At 39.8% G+C, this 19,333-nt stretch overlaps 1 protein-coding gene across 2 annotated transcripts; it reads right to left on the bottom strand.

Moving 5' to 3' along the window:
* Positions 1-1,877: 1,877 nt before the first annotated feature.
* Positions 1,878-19,081, bottom strand: CNX5 (co-factor for nitrate, reductase and xanthine dehydrogenase 5). Of its 2 annotated transcripts, XM_078577397.1 has the most exons (11): positions 18,755-19,080; positions 17,818-17,910; positions 15,550-15,605; positions 9,884-9,948; positions 9,639-9,713; positions 9,462-9,540; positions 5,514-5,552; positions 4,881-4,989; positions 3,628-3,746; positions 2,977-3,096; positions 1,878-2,389 (listed from the first exon to the last, which is right to left on the bottom strand). In XM_078577397.1, exons 1-11 carry the CDS (start codon positions 19,050-19,052, stop codon positions 2,009-2,011), a joined length of 1,434 nt encoding a protein of 477 aa, XP_078433523.1. In that variant the 5' UTR covers positions 19,053-19,080; the 3' UTR covers positions 1,878-2,008. The 2 variants fall into 2 exon arrangements, with proteins under 2 accessions (XP_078433523.1, XP_078433524.1); XM_078577398.1 differs by lacking the exon at positions 17,818-17,910 and having other exon boundaries at positions 18,755-19,081.
* Positions 19,082-19,333: the final 252 nt, after the last annotated feature.

The following is a 19,333-nucleotide window of genomic DNA, read 5'->3' as shown; positions in this document are numbered from 1 at the left end:
AATTACATGGTGAACACCAACATCTATATCTTGTAAAATAATGCCTGATTTATTAGATTGTTTTAAAGATAAAAAAAATCTATAAATAAATTTCTCTCTTTTTTTAAAATGCATTTTATATACTTCATGCTAGATTTTTGGAATTTTTTTGAAGGCAAATTTAAGCAGAAATCGGTAGTACTTGATTCAACTTTACAATATTTTAAAATATAGTCATGTATATTATTTTATGATATTTTTTAAATGAATGGGAAAAACAGCAATTAGGAATATTGAAAACAAAGTGGTAATACTTCATCGTCCTGTTTCATTTAACTTTATCACTCACTACTTTATTTCTAAAATAACTAGATTTTACAAGATTTTATTCTGAAGATCTATAAATGCTGTTCTTGAGTTTTACTTATGCAGAAATAGCGTTCTTAAAGTAATCAAAATCAACAGACACCAGAATTGTGTCTAGCTTTCATTAAGTCACAGGAGATAAGATATTGTTGTCTATGAAATCACATAATTACAAAACTTCAGAAGATTGTCCTCTAAAGATCGCACAAGGATTTTTGGACTTTAAATTCAAAAAAAGAAGTCCAATCACAAATATGAATCGAAAGGATCTAAAATTGTATCTTTTGTGGAAGTTTGCAGAACTACTAGTACAATATGATTGTGTTTCAAAATCCTACCGTTAATAATCATCTACATAAGAATGGATCATGAAACTATGTACTGTCTTATTGTATTTATTAACTATTTCATGTTTCTTTAAATAAAATTGATGATGTAAGGATGGAATCATGCCTTTTGGTGCATAAAATCGCTGAATACGCCTGAGAGGAGGGGCAAAAAATGATGTAGGTCCAAGTGGAGGTAGATTGATATTTCATGTTTCTTTTTGTGATAGTTATTTGAATATTCTTAATGATAAATTTGAGAAATAGAGAGAGTTTAAAGAAATTATTATAATAATATTAATAATGTATATATAGATATATATGTAATAAAGGTATTTAAACTTTATTCATTTTGATATTTGTCCTATATGAATTACAACAACCATATATAGTTCTAGGCTCTAGCTCCCTCCTAGAAAACTGGTATTTCAATCAGCAATAGTCGTAAACATTTCACTTTTTTGTGTGAAATGTGCCTAAAAGGAAACAAACCCATAAACCATAAATTAGGGTTTATTTTATTGTTTAAGTCCATTGAGTTATACAACAATATTTAGCATTTTGTTACAAACACAGAGCTAGTCAAGGTTGAATCCACGAGGAGCAAGCATTGTTTCTTAAGTTTAGTTTCTATATTTTGGATTTAAATATTGTTTAGAAATAATATCTAATTACTAATTTTAAAAAATTAGAAAATAATTTTCCTAATTATCTATTTCATCAAAGGTCTATAAAATATATTCCAAAATTTTAATGGAAGTTTATAATGAGAAATAAGAATTAAATAAATTAAGATACCTTGGCGGTTTTTTGATGAATGGTTTTTTGATGCAGAGCGGACTGAGAGGAATGGTTTTTTGATGCAGAGCGGGGCAAACGGGGGGGGATGCAAGAAGAAGTTCCAGGATGATCAAAATTGTTAGTGTTCTAGAACTTACCCTTTGATTATCTTCTGATATGTTTACAGCACACAATCACATAAGTAGATCATCAACCAATGAGCATTTTTTCTAAGAACCCTCACAGCATTTTTTCAAAATTGGTGGCTTAGATGAAGTGAATGAGATACATCAGTTTCCAATTATGACTTCTCCCAACGTCAATATTCTAACATTTTACATGAATCCTCAGTTTTGCATTTTTAAGGACATCGTGGCATTATGATTGACCTCGCAAACTACTGTTCAAACATAAATACTCCACAGCTTAAAAAAGAAAATTAGAGTTCTCATAAACCAATAAAAGTTATGGGCTTATATCTGACGCAAGAAAAGTTTAGAAGTTTACATCTTATCTCTGTAGAGCATTAAGATTTCTTCAGCTCATCTACATTGCAACTAATACATAGGAAAGTTGTAGTCTATATCTTTAGCCCATGACTCCAAACCTCCAATAATATCCTTGGCCAAAGAGAATCCATGATGATGTAATAACCGAACAGCTCGTTGGGAGTCATTTCCACGTCTGCAAATGACATAGAGAGAAGGATCTACGCCCTTTTCCTGTTTAATTTGGTCCACAGCTGAATGAATCACTGGCAATTTCACCTCCAAACATGACAGAGGAACGCTGATCGAATTGGCAAGTGCAGTTACTTCAAAGTGGTGAGCTGGTCGAACATCAATCAGGACATGGGCATCACCCCTGTCAACCAGCGCCTTATACTGTGCGGTGTTTATTCGATCTGTTTCCATAAGTAACTTTAGCCCTTCATCTGACTGTACATAAAACATGAAGAAAAGAAATTATCAATGTCAACGCCATGTAAAAAAATTTTGTCCTGATCAACATGTAGGGTTGGTGGATGATCACAAATTCGTCATCTTCATATCATCCTTGTGTGGCTTGGAGAAATGACGATGATGAATTCAACAGATGAATGACGATGATGGCCCTTGGAAACTGGATAACAATGATGAAGATGACGATGATGGCCCTTGGAACCTAAATAACAATGATGTCGACGATGATGACATGGTTAAGTGCTCTGTGTTACCTTGGAAATGATGCATGGTGATGATGACAATGATGATGGTTCTATGTTCTGTCCTCACCAACCATCATTGTCATTGACCCTTAACCCTATCCACATGTTTATGTCAATGACTATGAATGATAGTGTCAACGACAATGACGGCTCTTGGAAATCAGATAACGCAGACAATCATGACTGACACCAAACCCTATCAACATGCTTATGTCATAAACATATAATCAACTGACATTTAAGTTAACCATTGTATGTATGAATGTCTATCATAAGGTCTTTTCCCAAAAGCAGATGCCAAATGCGAAGGGCCATTACCGGAGGAAAGAACAACGCCCGTGTGAAATTCTCATAATCAAAGTACTGAAATACTTCTTTGGTAAATCTTGAATTGTCACCGCAAACCTCACAGTTCAAGGACCTTCCTCTAAGCTTAACCTGGAGAAATTGAAGAGCAAAGAAAGAATACTCAGCCCACGAAAGAGTTTTGTAAATATCCATCATAGTAGGAACATGGTTTCACAACTACAATTTCATGATAAGGAATCCAACTTCTAGAAGGAAATGGACCAAGTTTCCTTCAGAGTAAATCCCTAGAGATAGAGAGGAAATGATTAAATGACATAGTAAAGCAGGCTAGCAAACTTTAGAAGTATATATCTATTTATGCATTAAAACAATTCATTGATCAAACAGCTGAAAGAAGTCCACCTATACATCATCTCTTACAATATTTCCCAAGGATAATAATACAGAAAATGGATGACACACCTCCCCACAATTTTAATGATAGGATGATACTAAAATCCTCAGGCTGATGAAGAAAATGCATGAAATTCTGAACACATACTTTCTGAATCAGAAGTTTAGATGAAGAGCTATTAAAACTATGAGACTAATAACTAATTCAAAAGCTTAAAAAAATAAAACGAACACATACTTTCTGAATAAGAGTACAAAGAAGCTTACAGTCCGAAAATGACCAGACAGGGCATCAAAAAGAAGCATTCTGCTGGACAAAGGTTCACCACACGAAGTTGCCACCTTGATGGCCTCTAGAGCTTGAAGAGAACCAATAATTCCGGGAACTACGGAAACGGTATGCAAAATTTTAGGCGCCTGTTCGCAAGGAATAAAGAATGCAGAAAAGCATATGGGAAATCCTCAGTAAATTCTATCATATTGTGTATGAACTTTATCATATCAGGAAAAAGGAATATCAAACTCTCCAGATGCCATTCAACAGTTTCTGCTGGAAGTCTCAAGAAACCTAACGTCTCTATAAGGGAAAGTTCCAAAAAGTCTCAGGATTTTTTTAAGAGGCATTTCCCTTTCAGAAAGTGATATGGGAGGTACCAATTTCTATATAATTACAACGCCCTTCGCACATGAGCCTCACGATAAAGATGACGTGTTTTTACCAGAATTACTATCGTGACAACAGAACTGTACTGGGAGAATAGCAAAGGATTAACATTTTCAAGAAATACTAAAACCCATGGAGAAAGAAAAAAGCCATCCGACCCGACACATGCAGAGTGTGAAGCACATGACAATCTCTTCAAATAATAGGCAAAAATTAAAAAGCTATATTTATGGCGAAACTGGCAGCAACTCTTTCAGTTGATTTTTGTTTTTTTGTGGGCTGGGGAAAGGATCAGAGAGGCTGATGGTGTAGCACAGTCATGGAGATCAGAGGGGGGAGTCCTTATTGGGGAGGTTCTTATTGGGGAGACATCAGGAAGGGAGAGGATGGTGGTAAAATTGTCTAAGAAGAGAAACGAGGAGAGGATGAGGGAGGAAGACGACAGAAAGATTTCACTGAGAAGAGAAGCAAGGAGAGGACCTGGCAGAACCAAAGTTACCAGGAAGTGGGATATCTGCAGGATGGACATCAAATGGGAGAGGGATTGGCATCATAATGGAGATCCACAGGGAAGAAGACAAGCCCATCTTCAATAATTTGTTGTCTGGATTGCCAAAGTGAGGACAACATCTATTTAGCGGTAACAACTAAATTAAAAAGAAAAGTGACCAAAATACTATTAGTGGGTAAATATCAGAAACGTCCTTAGAGCACCAAATTATCAAAATTCCCCTGGATATGATGGGGTTCATATCACCCGCCATAGGGGAGGGCTACATGTATTTAGGGAAACACTATGCTGAAGACAAAAATGACATAAATTGACGTGACGGGGGTTGGAGATCGTAGCACATACCTACACCAAGAACCCCACTGTCAGAGCATCTCTGGCAAGCAGCAGCTGGTGCAGGTGTAGGGAAAAGACAGCGATAACATGGACCACCATTGTAATGGTAAACTGTAAGCTGCTTGGAAAAAAACATCAGTGCTCATATTCAAGCAGGGTACATATTATGAGAAAAAATTGAACCAATTCTTAATCCTTGAATGAGGACAGTGCCAGGACCAGATAAAGGATCCGTACAACCCAATAACAAACAGGCGCAGAGGGAGATTATGATGGTTACAGAGGGCAAGTGAGTTGGATGTAGACAGATAGATGGAGGTTGAGTTATGTAGAGAGAAATGATAAACAGGGACCAATCACATGTATGACTAACAGAATATAGATAAGGTAGTCGTTTGAGAGGCGGCTCCATCTCCCTAGAGCCTACAGACTCTCCTCAGAGCTTGTTAACTCATGCGTATCCTCCTAGTTCTTTCCTTCACCCTTTTATTTATTAGGGTTTAATCCGTGGACTAATGCTACCAAGTGGCCCATGATAAGATACCCAACTATGGTTCTCACAACATCTCCAGAAAGTTCTATGTTGGACTGAATTTCTAGGGGGATATAGATCTGAGTGTAAGACCAAATTAAAAACCTTACCTGGCCTTCAAGACCAAGCGCAGCACCAGACACCAGTGGCTGAAAGATAAGAAAATGAGATATGTAACAAGAACAAAATCTTTATTATGAAAATATCGCAACACAAAGCTATCAAGATCCATCCGCGATTGTTCAGGAAAAATTAAAATGTTGTAAAAAAATATTCAGTTAAATTTATAATATTCTCAAACAGAAATCAAATTCCTTAAATATGTTTCATCATCATTCAAAGATGAACAGCAAAAGCGAAAGATTGTAAAACATACCACAATTAAACGTATGGAAAAAGAAACATATTTTGTTCATGTGAACAAATAGGAGTTTGAAAAAGCAAAGCCACAAATGTATAAAAGAAGAGTTTGTGGGTCTTTTAAACAAATTATGTTCATGTCAACAGATATTGGTTTTTTGTAAATAAAGATGTTAACTATTGGTACGTGCATCTTACCTTGTCATTGGTTCTGAAGTTAAATGGGACAGAAACAGTATTCTATCATATTGAAACAGTAAGAATGAAAATCATATGCTCTAAATGTACAGAAAATCATATAAAACATAAATACAAAAAAATGCTTTTAATGGCATTATGGCATCATCATGTGCACTCTCTTTTTCAAAAAAAAAAACCATCATGTGCACCCTATTTGACGTACTAGCCGTTATAATTTTACTGGGCAATGTTTACTTTGGCCCAATAAACTTCATATATATTCCTTGACCAAAATGAAATCCTCAAGAGTCTATTTCTCGTTCTGCATCTGTGATTTCTTCTCCAGAATCTGATATTCAACCTAGATATTTCTATCGTAACAAACATTGATACGGATGTACCCAAAAAATATATAGAAGTGGGTAAAACATATTTGCTCTACATGACATGGCGCGTGGTCAATAATATAAAGTAGTCTGTTAATAATGGTGTCAATAGGCAGGGATGCCATTGGACAGTTTCTTGAAGCAGTCTCTGGAGCAACCAGGGCTGACGAGTGGGAAGAGTTCCCGATCTAGAAGGGTTAGATCGATTCAACTAACCTCCGAGGGTGCTCATCCATATCTCATGTATTTGCCTCCTAGGTGTTCCCATTTGCTTGTATTCTCACCAACAGTTACGAATTTGCTATTCTGGAAAATATCTTGGTTTTTTTTTAACTATATCTTTGTTATTGTTGAGATTGAATCCTACTACTTAGGCCGGCATACCAGATACCAGCAAGATACTTTGTGCCACAAAGTTTATTCCTGGGGAGAATTATCGTGGCCTTTTAATGACACTCCGTTTACTCCTGGGGAGGATAATTTCGACGTGTCACTAAAAGGCCACGGTAAGTGGGGTAGCACATGTGATGCTGACTATAAATAAATAGGGATGCCTGCTGGCACCGCTACTGTTTGTTCTTGCGGTGGACGCATTGGCTATATGTACAACCAGTGTATGTGCTCAAGGCTTGTTGAGGGGATTCCAGTCAGCAAGTTTCCCGACTGGCATCCCACTTCTGAAATATGCAGATGACACCTTCTTCATGGAAGGATCAGTGAAGGAAGCCAGAAACCTCTCTACACTGCTGGATCTGTTCACGGAATTTTCGGTTCTGAAGATTAACCGTGCAAAATCTGCATTCGCTGGCTTTGGTTTATCGCAGGAAGAAGTACAGTGCAAAGAAGCTCTAGGGACGCCAATTGGGTTTGCCACTTACACAGGGAAGACTCAGGAGTACAGACTGGAACACAGTGATTGAGAAGGTGGACAGGAGATTAGACAGCTGGCAGAGCCGTGTGCTGTCAAAAGGGGGCCGGCTGTTACTCCTACGATTGGTGCTGTCAGCCATTCCGTTGTTTCACTCGTTGGTCTTTAAGTTGCCTCAGGGAGTTGGCAGGCGCTCGGACGCCAAAATGAGGTTTTTTTCTGGAAAGGACAGGAAGCAGGGAATGGTAGAAGAGCTGCTCGGGTCTCTTGGGAGGAGGTTTGCCAACCGGTGGAGCAAGGGGGGTTGGAGTGGAACACCTGTATGTCATGAACAAGGTATTACTGGAAAAATGGGCTGGTCGGATCATGGGGGCAGGGGAAGATATGGTCATGAAGGTAGTAAGAGACACCTATGGTACAGAGATTAATTGAGAACAACGAATGGTCCCAATCAGAGGAGCGTCTCCTTTCTGGAATGGCATGAGGCTCATCTTCCCATTAGTCCAAAGATTCTTTGATGCCAAGCTAGGGGACGGGTATTTATTCCAATACTGGACGGATGACTGGGTGGCGAGCAGAAAGCTACGGGAGGAGTTTCCGCACTTATTCCATCTGGCAGGGAATACCCAAGCTTCGGTCAGAGATTGTTGGGACGACGCATGGAACTTCGATCAGAGAGTGTTGGGGCGACGCATGGAGATTGTTGGGACGACCAGAGGGTGGATGAATGGCTGAGCATGCAGCAGGCTTTGGCACATAGGCGCCTTTCAAATAGGATACGTGATGACTGGGAGTAGAAAGGCACAGCTTTTCGGTTGGAGAGGCATACAAGAAGCTTTGCGAAAATACTACAGAAGCAGTTTCTACAGCTCGTGCATGCCGCTTGCTTTGGAAAGAAAAGGTTCCAATTAAAGTATGGATTTTTGGATGGCTACTAGTTAGGAGACGGGTTATGACCAGAGCCCTCAGAAAACGTATGCTCCTGGATACATCTTCTGAGTGCCCCATGTGGACACAAAAAGAGGAAAAGTGTTTGCATCTTTTCTTTGAATGTCTGTTTGCCCAGGTGATATGGAGGTCACAGAAGCTCACGGGGGTGGACGTGTCTTCTGACGCGGCATGTTGGGACTCAATCAAGGGGAATGCAGGCAGGGGACAGATGGGATGGGGAAGGGCCCTTGTGGTTATTTGGGCAATATAGCTGCACCGCAATGAAGTGGCGTTCAGGGGAAGGGCAGTCTCGACTGATATCGTGTTACATGATGTTGAGAACCTCATTACATATTGGTTTGGAAGGAGGGCTGATTGGAGAGGACCATCCTGGTCGTGTACTGCACATTCATGTATATCATTAATTCCGGGTTGATCACTGATTTCGGGTGATCGTCCATATTTCATTCAAAAAATAATAATAAAGAGGAAAGAAGACAAAGTGGGACCCATTCACGAAATCAGTAACTTTCTTCGACAGCTGTTGCCGAGGCTGGAACATAGGGGGCACCTGCATCAATTTTGTCTCCATCAATATTATCTACATCTCTCTTCTATTTCAGTATCTTACAATTGAGCACTGCTGTGTCAGGTTTATCGTCTGTATTGCTCCAAAGAACATTGGAATTCTGAGACATAAGTCTTGACATTGTTCGAAATATTACATCAATGTTCACACCTGATACCATAAATGATGTCATCAGAATAGAAAAGAACAGAATAATAGTATGTCCCTCCATTAGATGCAAGATATTATTTAGGATTTACATCATGGTGCTGACACAGCTCCATTAGAAAGTACCTTTAACAGATCTTTCTTTAATCGGATCTCATATGGGTATCAACATACCCTTGAAAATTACTGAATATTTGATCATAACTAGAAAGATAATCAAGATGGAAAAAAACTGGCGCAAGCTGACAGTAATCAAACAAAAACCAACAGCATGGAGCTTCAGAACATCCAGAAGTTTGAACTCAATTGTGCTCCTAAGATGTCATTTTTTTCTTTCCGATTCTTGCAGGAGAGATACAGAGGCACTAAGATTTAGTGGAAATCGAGTACTTTCAAACCCATTACATTAATTCAACAAATGAAACCATGCATGGACTTTTGAGTCAGAAGCCCAGACATTGGTTAAAATGCTGTCTACAATGAAAACACACATTTTTCTTTTAAATTGTTACATTTAAAATCAAAGATTAATATAGTTCAAAAAAATCAGAGATAAATTGCTTCAACGACTCGACTAGTATTTAATGGAGATCCTTACCTTATCAAGTACAACACAGCAATCACTGATCATGTACCTACTAGGCAGGTTATCTGTTGCATCGACAATGATATCATACCTTGTAATGTTGAGGATTAAAACAGTCCACAAACTAATTAATGATGATGAGAAATAATCTCAAAAAATTAAAAAGTCTGGCATGTTCACAGTGGATACTGGCTCAAGATATCAAGAGCATTTGAAGGTAGCAGCGCTTCTCTGTGTTCAACTACCCGTATTGTTGAATTAATCCTGAACCCAAACGCAAATATATCAGCGAAAACAACAGAAAGAATAATAACTTATCAAGGAACTCAGCGTGTGCTTATAAAATCAAACTCATCAAACCACGTACGAAACCTTTATGAACATCAAACATTACAACTTTAAGTAACATGAAATTCAATAGAAAAATAACATACGAACGACATGCTGCTGCAGCCGACTTGACTTTAAGTTCTCCAACATAAGCTTCTGTGTGGATAACCTGAAGAGGCAGAGAAACAAGGCTCAACATAAGGACAAGCTCCGGAAACACTCATACATACCAAAGAAAATCGTTTTTGTATCAAGCAAGACAGTAAACAGGGGTTCTTAACACAATTTGAATGGGCCAAAATAACTCACAGGGAGCTCCTCATGAGGTTGAAGAGCAAGAAATGGCCAGAATTTTGTAAAAACATAGAAGAAAAACAGGTTCAATGGTGACTGAAAAGAACCAATACTGTGCCCAAAGGCAGAAAGCATTGCCAGAAATTGTCAGAGGATATCATGAGTTTTCAAAGCATCTCTCGGGATATTGGCTTCAAGCATGCAGACTTGAGGTTGGCATCATTCAAATTTTATTTCCGAAATCATAGCTTGAAATTAGTTCAATTATTCATCCACAAATGGAATCAGATATTCATAAGGAATCATGACCTAGATCATTTTCAACAGTCCAAGCAATACTTTCAGCTGTATATCTTCCATAACCATTAATGCAAGGCACGCGCAGGGGTCTCTTGAAGGCTGAATGACCAGCTGCGTAAAATTCTTGAATTAAGTATATAAACTTCTGTTTTCACGTTAGATAGTCAAATCATGATAGTGCCTGGCGAGTTATTAATGGTGACTGTTAGATCATGGAAGATATGTGTTAGGATTTAAGCTAACCAATGGGCCCGAGGCCTTTGTGTAAAATGTAATAGATTAACTCTAGGATTATGAATAAAAGACTAACCTAAAATGAAGGGCCCATTAAGGGCCCACTAATTATCCACTAAGGGCCCATTAAGGGCCCATTAGTGGGAGGTCCGAGTAAGGCCAATATTAGGCCCTTTATGAGCCTAATATTTACTGGGTCTGAGATATCTCAGGCCCAGGCTCCAACGGTCAGAAATTCTGACCGTTGGACAGCTATCTCCTTCAACGGTCATATTTTTCAAAAATATGACCGTTAAGGGGATTCTCTCCCTCTAGTTTAAAGGTGTATAAAGGGGCCTGTTGAAGAAAATAATTGATGATGTTTTTTGCCCCAATTTCCTGGCTGTGTCACTCTCTCCCCTCTCTTTTCTCTTCATTATTGACAGTGACCATCTCCTTGCTTGGAGGGGAAGCCTTGTGGTAGAGAAGAAGTGACCTGAAAATTACTGAGAAAGATATTCAAGTGCATTGTACCTCAGCGGGGATTTGATGGAGTTTACGCAGAAAAAATTGTATGGGTCCAATGCGCATTAGTTTGGACCGCTAGTGACTCCTGGTAGATGCAAAGCCAGCCAAGGATTTGCATCCATTACAGTTCCAAGATAAGTTCGCTGCTGCAAAGCTCTAGAAAAAGGTCCTGAGTAACTGACCATTAAAGAGAACAGCACTGTCCCCTCCTGTAATCACAACATAGCTGCTTGACGTAAGTACAGGAATTTGGAGTTCAACGAACCAGAGATGACAAATAAAATTATGCGGCGCCATTATCAACCATGATGGTTCATTCTCTCTTTGCCAACATGCCCATACTTCTGAATCAATAGACTTGGGCGATTAATTTGCCAGCTTTTTCAGTTATTTTTCCTTGACATTCCTATGAACTTCTTTGATGGGATAAGATTGTTCATGAATCCCTCACAACACCATGATATGAAATTTTAGATCCGCCAGTAGCCTGAAGAGAGATGGTTTCCAGACTCAAACTTGACACATAACCTCTGATGCAGACCCAGACAACTAAGCCACACCAACATTAAAAGATAGGGAGGAGGATGATACTGTTGGAGCACAACATCCAGCTTAAAGTGGAAAAGTAGTGCCCTTGTTATCAGCTATAGTTTTAGCACAGTTGGTAATTGCATGAATCTAACCTGGTAGCAGTTGGTATCTCTCAAGTGATTCTACCCACATAGACATCAACAAGATCACTGAAGTGGGCATATAAGCAAGCGATGATGCAGCTCTCAACCCCATGGATTGGCATTGTGTGTTCTCTGATTCTCTCTCTATTGATTTCAATCATAAAATTTTATTTGAAGATTACATAATAGCAGTGACCCTCCTGTTGTTATAAATAGATATGATCATTCAGTACACATAATGCTTCAAGGGCCACCATGCCCTCTGATTGCGACCCTTTGAACCATGTAGAGGCAAGACTTGTCACTGCTTGTGCAACACTGTCCAACGATGTCTCTCTTCTATTGAAGATAACCTTATTCCTATGCAGCCATATTGCCCAGGGCACCACAATAGGTTGACCCCACCCCTCTTGCAAGGCTTGTAGCTAAATTAAATAGGTTGACACCACAATAGGCAAGGCTTGTAGCTAAAGGGTATAGTCAGTCATATGGCATTGACCACACAGGAACCTTTGCACCAGTGGCGAAACTCAACACGGTTCGGATTCTAATTGCACTTGCAGCAAACTCCGGGTGGGATCTGAACCAGTATGATGTCAAGAATGCCTTCTTGCATGGCGACCTAGAGGAAGAAATATACATGCAACCACCTCCAGGATACTACTCTTCTGAGTTGGGCAATAGAGTCTGCCGGCTGAAGAAGACACTTTATGGGTTGAAACAATCACCACGTGCTTGGTTTGGGAAATTTTCACTGGCCATGAGAAATATGGGGTACTCTCAGAGTAACTGGGATCACACCTTGTTTCTTAGACACTCCAAGTCAGGGGGGGTCGTGGCATTGTTGGTCTATGTAGATGACATCATAATTACTGGAAGTGATGGAAAAGCTATTCAGGAATTGAGTAGACAGCTGTCACAGCTATTTGCTATCAAAGCCTTGGGGCACTTGAGATACTTCCTAGGAATTGAAGTATCTTACTCAAGAGAAGGAATATTCATCTCTCAACGCAAATATACACTCGATCTCCTAAAGGATACTGGGATGCTGGAATCCAAGCCTGCCTGTACTCCAGTTGACTCCAACTTGAAGCTAGGGGCATGCGAGGATGACAGTCGAGTCAGCAAGGAACAATATCAAAGATTAGTTGGTAAACTTATCTACTTGAGCCATACCAGACCAGACATAGCCTTCGCCGTTGGAGTATTAAGTCAGTTTATGCATGACCCAAGAGAAACACATTGGCAAGTAGATCATAGAGTGCTAGCCTATCTGAAAGGGACAGCTGGACATGGTTTGTTATTCAGAAGAAACAGTGATTACTCTGTAAAGATCTACACTGATGCCGATTATGCAGGGTCAGTAGTAGACCGGAGATCAACATCCGGGTATTGCTCCTTCATTGGTAAGAATTTGATAACCTGGAGAAGTAAAAAGCAGGATGTTGTCGCCAGATCTAGTGCTGAGGCAGAATTCAGATCGGTTGCCAAAGGGATATGTGAAGTATTGTGGATCAAAGGGATCCTAGAAGACTTAGGTTTCTCTCAAGACTCTCCAATCATCCTGTACTGTGATAGTAAATCCGCAATTGATATTGCACATAATCCAGTACAACATGATCGAACAAAACATGTGGATGTCGACAGACACTTTATTAGAGAGAAAATTGACTCAAGAATCATCCAGATGAAGTATGTTCCATCATCGGATCAGCTAGCTGACATCTTGACAAAAGGCCTTCCCAGCAATAACTTCCAGCAGATGACATCCAAGCTGGGCATTGACAGCATCTATGCACCAGCTTGAGGGGGGGTGTTAGCAGAGGAGCTTACATTTATTTCTTGCAGTTTTATTTCTCTCTTTCTTTGTTATTCTGTAAATGTGGGACCCACATATAAAAGGCCCACTAACTCGCCAATACACTAGCGAATTTACTTGTGGGCCCAGCCCATTTACTTGTAAGTCTCTGGGGTTTAAACTAGAGAAACCCTAAGGAGTAAAGTAACAAGCTTTCTTTCTCTCCCGCCTCCTTCTCTTGCTCTGACTGGCGGCTAGGTCAAATGCCGACTAGCCATGGAGCAAGCTAACAGGTTTTAATCAAGAAAAAGATAGGTATTTTTCTTTCATTTAAAATCGGAGCTACCGGACATCTTGGCTAGCAATCAGAGATCCTCCCGCTGGATGAGTGAAGCTTATTCAGCCTACCTCTTTCCTTTTTCCCTTAAAACATTTCTTCTCTACTTGTAATCTCTTCCTGGACTCTAAATAATATTTCTCATCTCATATTGGGACTCGCAATTGCGAATTTCCTGAAGGTTTTATTGTCAGATCTGTCGTCCTCATCCTTCTGGTACGGGTGGAGTTGAAGGCTTTATCGCACATCCGCCAGCATTAATTGCTTGAGGAGCTCCACTGAGCATAAGATGTAGTCCAATGGAGATCAGGTTGTTTACATAATCAGCCGTCCCCATTTTCTACACAGACATTTCCAGAATGGGCGCCCAAAAATCTTCAGATGCCAAGTCTCGTACACCCGCCCCTGAGATCTATTTTCCACCACTACAGATAATCCCTGAAATTTCAAAGCAATCATTGCATGTTCTCCCTAAAAGGATGTCCTAGATATCGGGTTCACTGGCCCGTAGACCAAGATGATCGCCAACTTAAAGCCATCCATTCTCCTCTTCCGCTGTGCTGCTACAGCGAACTGCCCTGTCCAACAATCTTCTTTAGAAAATGCCTCATTCCAGGTCACCATCTACCCACCAGATCTACCCACCACATTCACAGTGAGGTATCTTGTGAGGAAATCTCCAATTCCATGTCTCACGTTCCACTAACATGGTCACCTGCAACCACACCATGATGGCACCCCATACACCAAGGTATCTAACCACCATACCTCTCCTCTGCTCATCACAGAGGCCATATGCATTCCATTAAATATACTTTATGGGTGGACAGGACCGACCCCTTCTTACCTCCACTCCCGCAGGAATTTTGACTTCTCTGCTACTGTTTTGGACCTGTGTGATGGATTTTTGTTGTTGTTTCATTACTGACTATAACATTTTCCTCAATGGCAACTTTATTTCTTGACAGAGAAAGATGCATTTGGTGGTCTCTCAATCTAGTGCATAATCTATTGAGAGAATCAGGCAGCCATTCATTTTACTACCAATCCAGTGTTTATGCAGCAGCCAAAACACATCAATGCAGGTCGCAACTTCATAGAGGAGAAGGTTCAAGCCCAACTTACGGCCCTAGTTGATATTCCCTCCAGTGATCAACTTGTCAATTCATTTTCCAAGGAACTTCAAGGCTATCCTATTGAGTTTCGATTTAACCTATTATTTAGTCTACATGGGCCTTAACCCATAGATATCCGGTATATATCATATATGAGCATAAACCATAAATAATCCCACTCTATAGTTGTAACTTTTTGCTTTCTAATCTATCCATGTTTAATTTCCTCTTTGAGTCCCAATCATCAGAAAAGATGCATGAAGAGAGTGAAGAATATGTCAAGACTTATGCACAATATGCAACACAATCGATGATTGACCTGAACAAATTGAATACCAACTGAAAACTTATATCGTGAATAAAAATCATAATTAATATTCTCCACAAAATGGAATGACATTGCATCATGGAAGAAGAATTGAAGATGATATACATACATCCTCCCAGATAATCACTGATAAACAGTCTCTTTTTTTTGAAAGATCTGATAAACAGAGTCTTTAAAAGGTACCTGGCGTTGCAAGTTGTTAAGCTCAACATTATCACCATCCACAATGCCTAAGCACCCTACAAAGAGAAGAATTAATAACTAAACTCTCTGAATTTAAATTAAATAGATGAGTAATTCATTGATGACATACAAGTTTCATGAGTAAGAACGAAAGAAACAGAAGGCCCCTTTGTACTTCAAGGAACAAATGATTCCCCAAACTGAGAAATTTCATCAACCGATGTCAACTGATAACTGTCAGTGCCAAATGAGTTAGAGGTGTATCTTCAACTCAAAGCACCATTTACTCTCTCGCACTCAGTCCAGTTCCTCCTTTTCCCGAGGAAATTCCATGCTCCTGCCAAAGGACGTCTCTCCTCCAGTTTCAGAACTATTTACCTATTCAGTTACGAACTGGTGGTTACTTCTTGGCTTCTTTCTATTTATGAGTCAGCACATCTAGTGGCAAGTTGCTGGACGTGCTTTTGAATCCCCGTCTTGAGTTTGTTCTTCTCGCTTCCAACGCTGCCATCTTCTCCAACTCTCTCTTTCATAAAACTCTTCAGGTGTCATATCATTGCAACCCCCCCCCTCAGCTTTTGCCTTTCCCCAAGGTGACAATCTGGAACTGTTCTCTGATAATTGATATGGGTTACCAAAGGAGTTTTCATCCAGGATGCCTTCCCACATAAAACATGTCTCAACTTGACATGCAAGTCTTCATGCTGCGCCTTCTCCTTGATGCAACTTCATCTCTATACATGCGGATAATGCTGATGGATTTGATAGGTGATGATCGCCCAATCCTAGGACTTCTGGAGTTGAGAAACATGGGATACCAGATGCAAAGCACAATTTTCTGTCTACATGCGTCACTTTCAGTAAAATTCAAAGGGTCTGAAGAATCTAGGTGCCAGTTTCTCATTCGTCTGCTTTGCCAATAAATTCATCCTATAAGGTCTCAATCTCAGATAGACCTCACTTCTCAGCGTTTTCCTTCAAAATTGACTGCACCATGGATGCATTTTTATTTCAACCTCGCCAACATCAGATCATGCTAAGAACCAAACTCTGAAGGACCCAGCTCTAAAGCATCTTGAAAGGCCTTGTTTGTTGAGATGAAAGGAATAATGGTGTGTAGGTGAATTCAAGCAAGTAAAGTCATTTTGATCAAGATGTTTGTGCCTCTGAAGAGAAGTGCCTCAGGTAAGTTTCTAGCCCCCTGTTCACCACCTTAGATTGTCAGTTGGTTAGTGGATGATAAGACAAGATCAATTTCAAGATAGTTCCTTGCTGATTAAACACATCTTCCAAAAATGTGCTGGTGAAAATTGTATCTACCAGATGCGATGGATGATTACCATGAAGTCAAACTGCGTCTTTGATCAATTTCCCTGCCATGACTGTCATTGTAGAGGGATGTTTCAAAGGTATAAAGTGGCAGTACCTGCATAAACAAGCCACCACCACCAAAAATACAGTTAAAACGTTGGGAATGAAGAGGACCTTGATCAAATCTGTAGAAACATCTTCCCAAATATCCTCTGGGATAGGAAGACGTTGGAGTAACCAAGCGCGGCTAATGAAGAGACTTCATGTGTGTGACAAGTATGGCATTGATTCGCATATGACTTGATCGAGTCCTTCACTCGTGGAAGTTATAGATCCTGATAATGAGTTAATGAGTACAGAGAAACCCAGTATGGCTGCCTGAAGCTGAATCATGATACTCCTGTAGAATCCCGGGTAGTTCGGTCAAATTAACAGTTGATACAACTTGTCCCTTACAGAGCACTACCCCATGCCAAATGGAGAAGTTTCAGTGGGCGGCGGATCATTCACCAAATCTGATTGTGTTCCCGCAAAATAATTGCACAATGGACGTGGCCATCACCAGCCATTACCCAGCAAATCACTCTTGAGAGGATTCATGTTCTTGGAAACAAATTCAGATATTGTTTTAGTGATCAATTCTTGGTGTTTTTATCTACTTGTATTGAATATCGCTATACACTCAAGGTTACTGCAATTTTAGAAAATTACTATCCAAGTACGGCCATCGCTGGAGAAGGACAGGCTCATAACATATGTCAGGTATCATAAAATACTTCAGACAATCGTGACCCTTTACCTGTATTCTAACAGACGTAGTTATCATCACCCGGTCTCTATATCCCACTCTGTTGACTTAGGTGTTACAGGATTTCTTTGAAGCGTGATTTCATGGCATTGAATGCGTTCAAAGCCAAATATTGAAAGAAAATTTTCTTTCGCAAAGAGGGGAGTTACCAACACCGCATGCAGCAAGATACATAATGATGGGTGAACCCAAGCCTCCTGCTCCAACCACTAAAATTGAGGCTTTTGAGAGGTTGCGCTGACCTGAGCAGAAAAGCAAAATAATCAAAAGGCCTCATAAAATATCAAATCAATTTTTCATCTCAACTAAATGTTAAGATTACTGAATGGATGAATAATAGATTTTTTCTTAAGAAAAAAAAGGAAGATAACCCCAGATCAGTGAAATGGATGAATGATTAAAAAGATGTAGAGATTAAATGACATTTTTTAAACAAAAGTATTATAACAGAACCAATGTCGCATATTTCATGCCTTGTAAAACGTAACGCGCATACAAACAAAAATTATCCTCAGCATGAATCGCAATTAATATGCATCAGTGATCTATCACTGATATTTGCCATTGAAACACATGCCATGTGGAACTAGAAACAAAGATATTCCGGATAATGGAAAGTGTTTTTTTAGATGCCTTCGTGTCTTCCTCCTTGGATTATATTATCCATTACATATCTAACTGTATAAGTTCCTCACGTCGTCCCGTCTATAGGGTCTTTAACATTATCGTTCTAAACAACTGCAAGTGATCATAATAAATAAAAAGGGTGCAAACACAAAGGAACTGAATGAAATACTTTTCTCCAACAGAAGTAATGTCCCGCTTAGAGTAGAGAGTACACACACGACTAAATCCAAGAGTTTCATCCAATGTCAATTTTGACAACGACGCTGACCACTCTACAGATACTAACATTAACGGGAAAAACCCGTAGTAGAGCCAGGAAATGGTCCCTTTAACAGCAGGGGAAGCCACTTCCTTCGAGTAGACAAACCATGAAGGACCCAGGTTCAGTTTCCAATCAATTCAAATCAGAATTGAGTCGGAGGGAAGAAAAGGTAGATCAACCGCAAAAGAAACGCCTACCGCGAACTCCAAAGCTCGGGAGTAGAAGGTGCCGGCTATAGCGGTGCACCATCTGCGGAGTCAGACCGCGCACACAAGCTTCTGGATTGGGGATTTCCCCCTCCTTCGTGCTGCGCTCATCAATCTGCGCCGCGTTCGACGGATTTCCGGCTTCCAACTGCATCCTCAGCGAGGATATGCGGACTTCGAGAGATTCCTTCTCCTTCTCCAACCTCCGAAGCTCCTGCGCAATCGAAGAACTGCCCGAGGGAAGAATCTCTCCCATCTCGCAATCGCACTGCCCATCGCCAAGTTCCATCTTTGCCAAGTTCCCGCGTTCCTTCGCTGATCCTCTCATTTAAATACTTGCCCGGAACGGAGAAGGTGGCCAATTAAACTGATTAAAAAACATTTCTAAATAATAAAATATTCCCAAAAACCAATAATACAATATTTAAAATAAAATTCGTATTCCAAAGAGGAAGGGACGCGTCCTCACGTCCCCTGCCGTCTTTTGTCCCCGGAACGGAGAAGTTGGCCAATTAAATTGATAAAAAAAACTAGTCTAAATAATAAAATATTCCCAAAAACCAATAATAC

Source organism: Wolffia australiana, chromosome 6, assembly GCF_029677425.1.
Source record: "Wolffia australiana isolate 7733 chromosome 6, ASM2967742v1".
Taxonomy (NCBI): Eukaryota; Viridiplantae; Streptophyta; class Magnoliopsida; order Alismatales; family Araceae; genus Wolffia; species Wolffia australiana.
The sequence above is the reverse complement of the archived record's forward strand: the minus strand, read 5'-3'. Positions and strand labels throughout refer to the sequence as shown.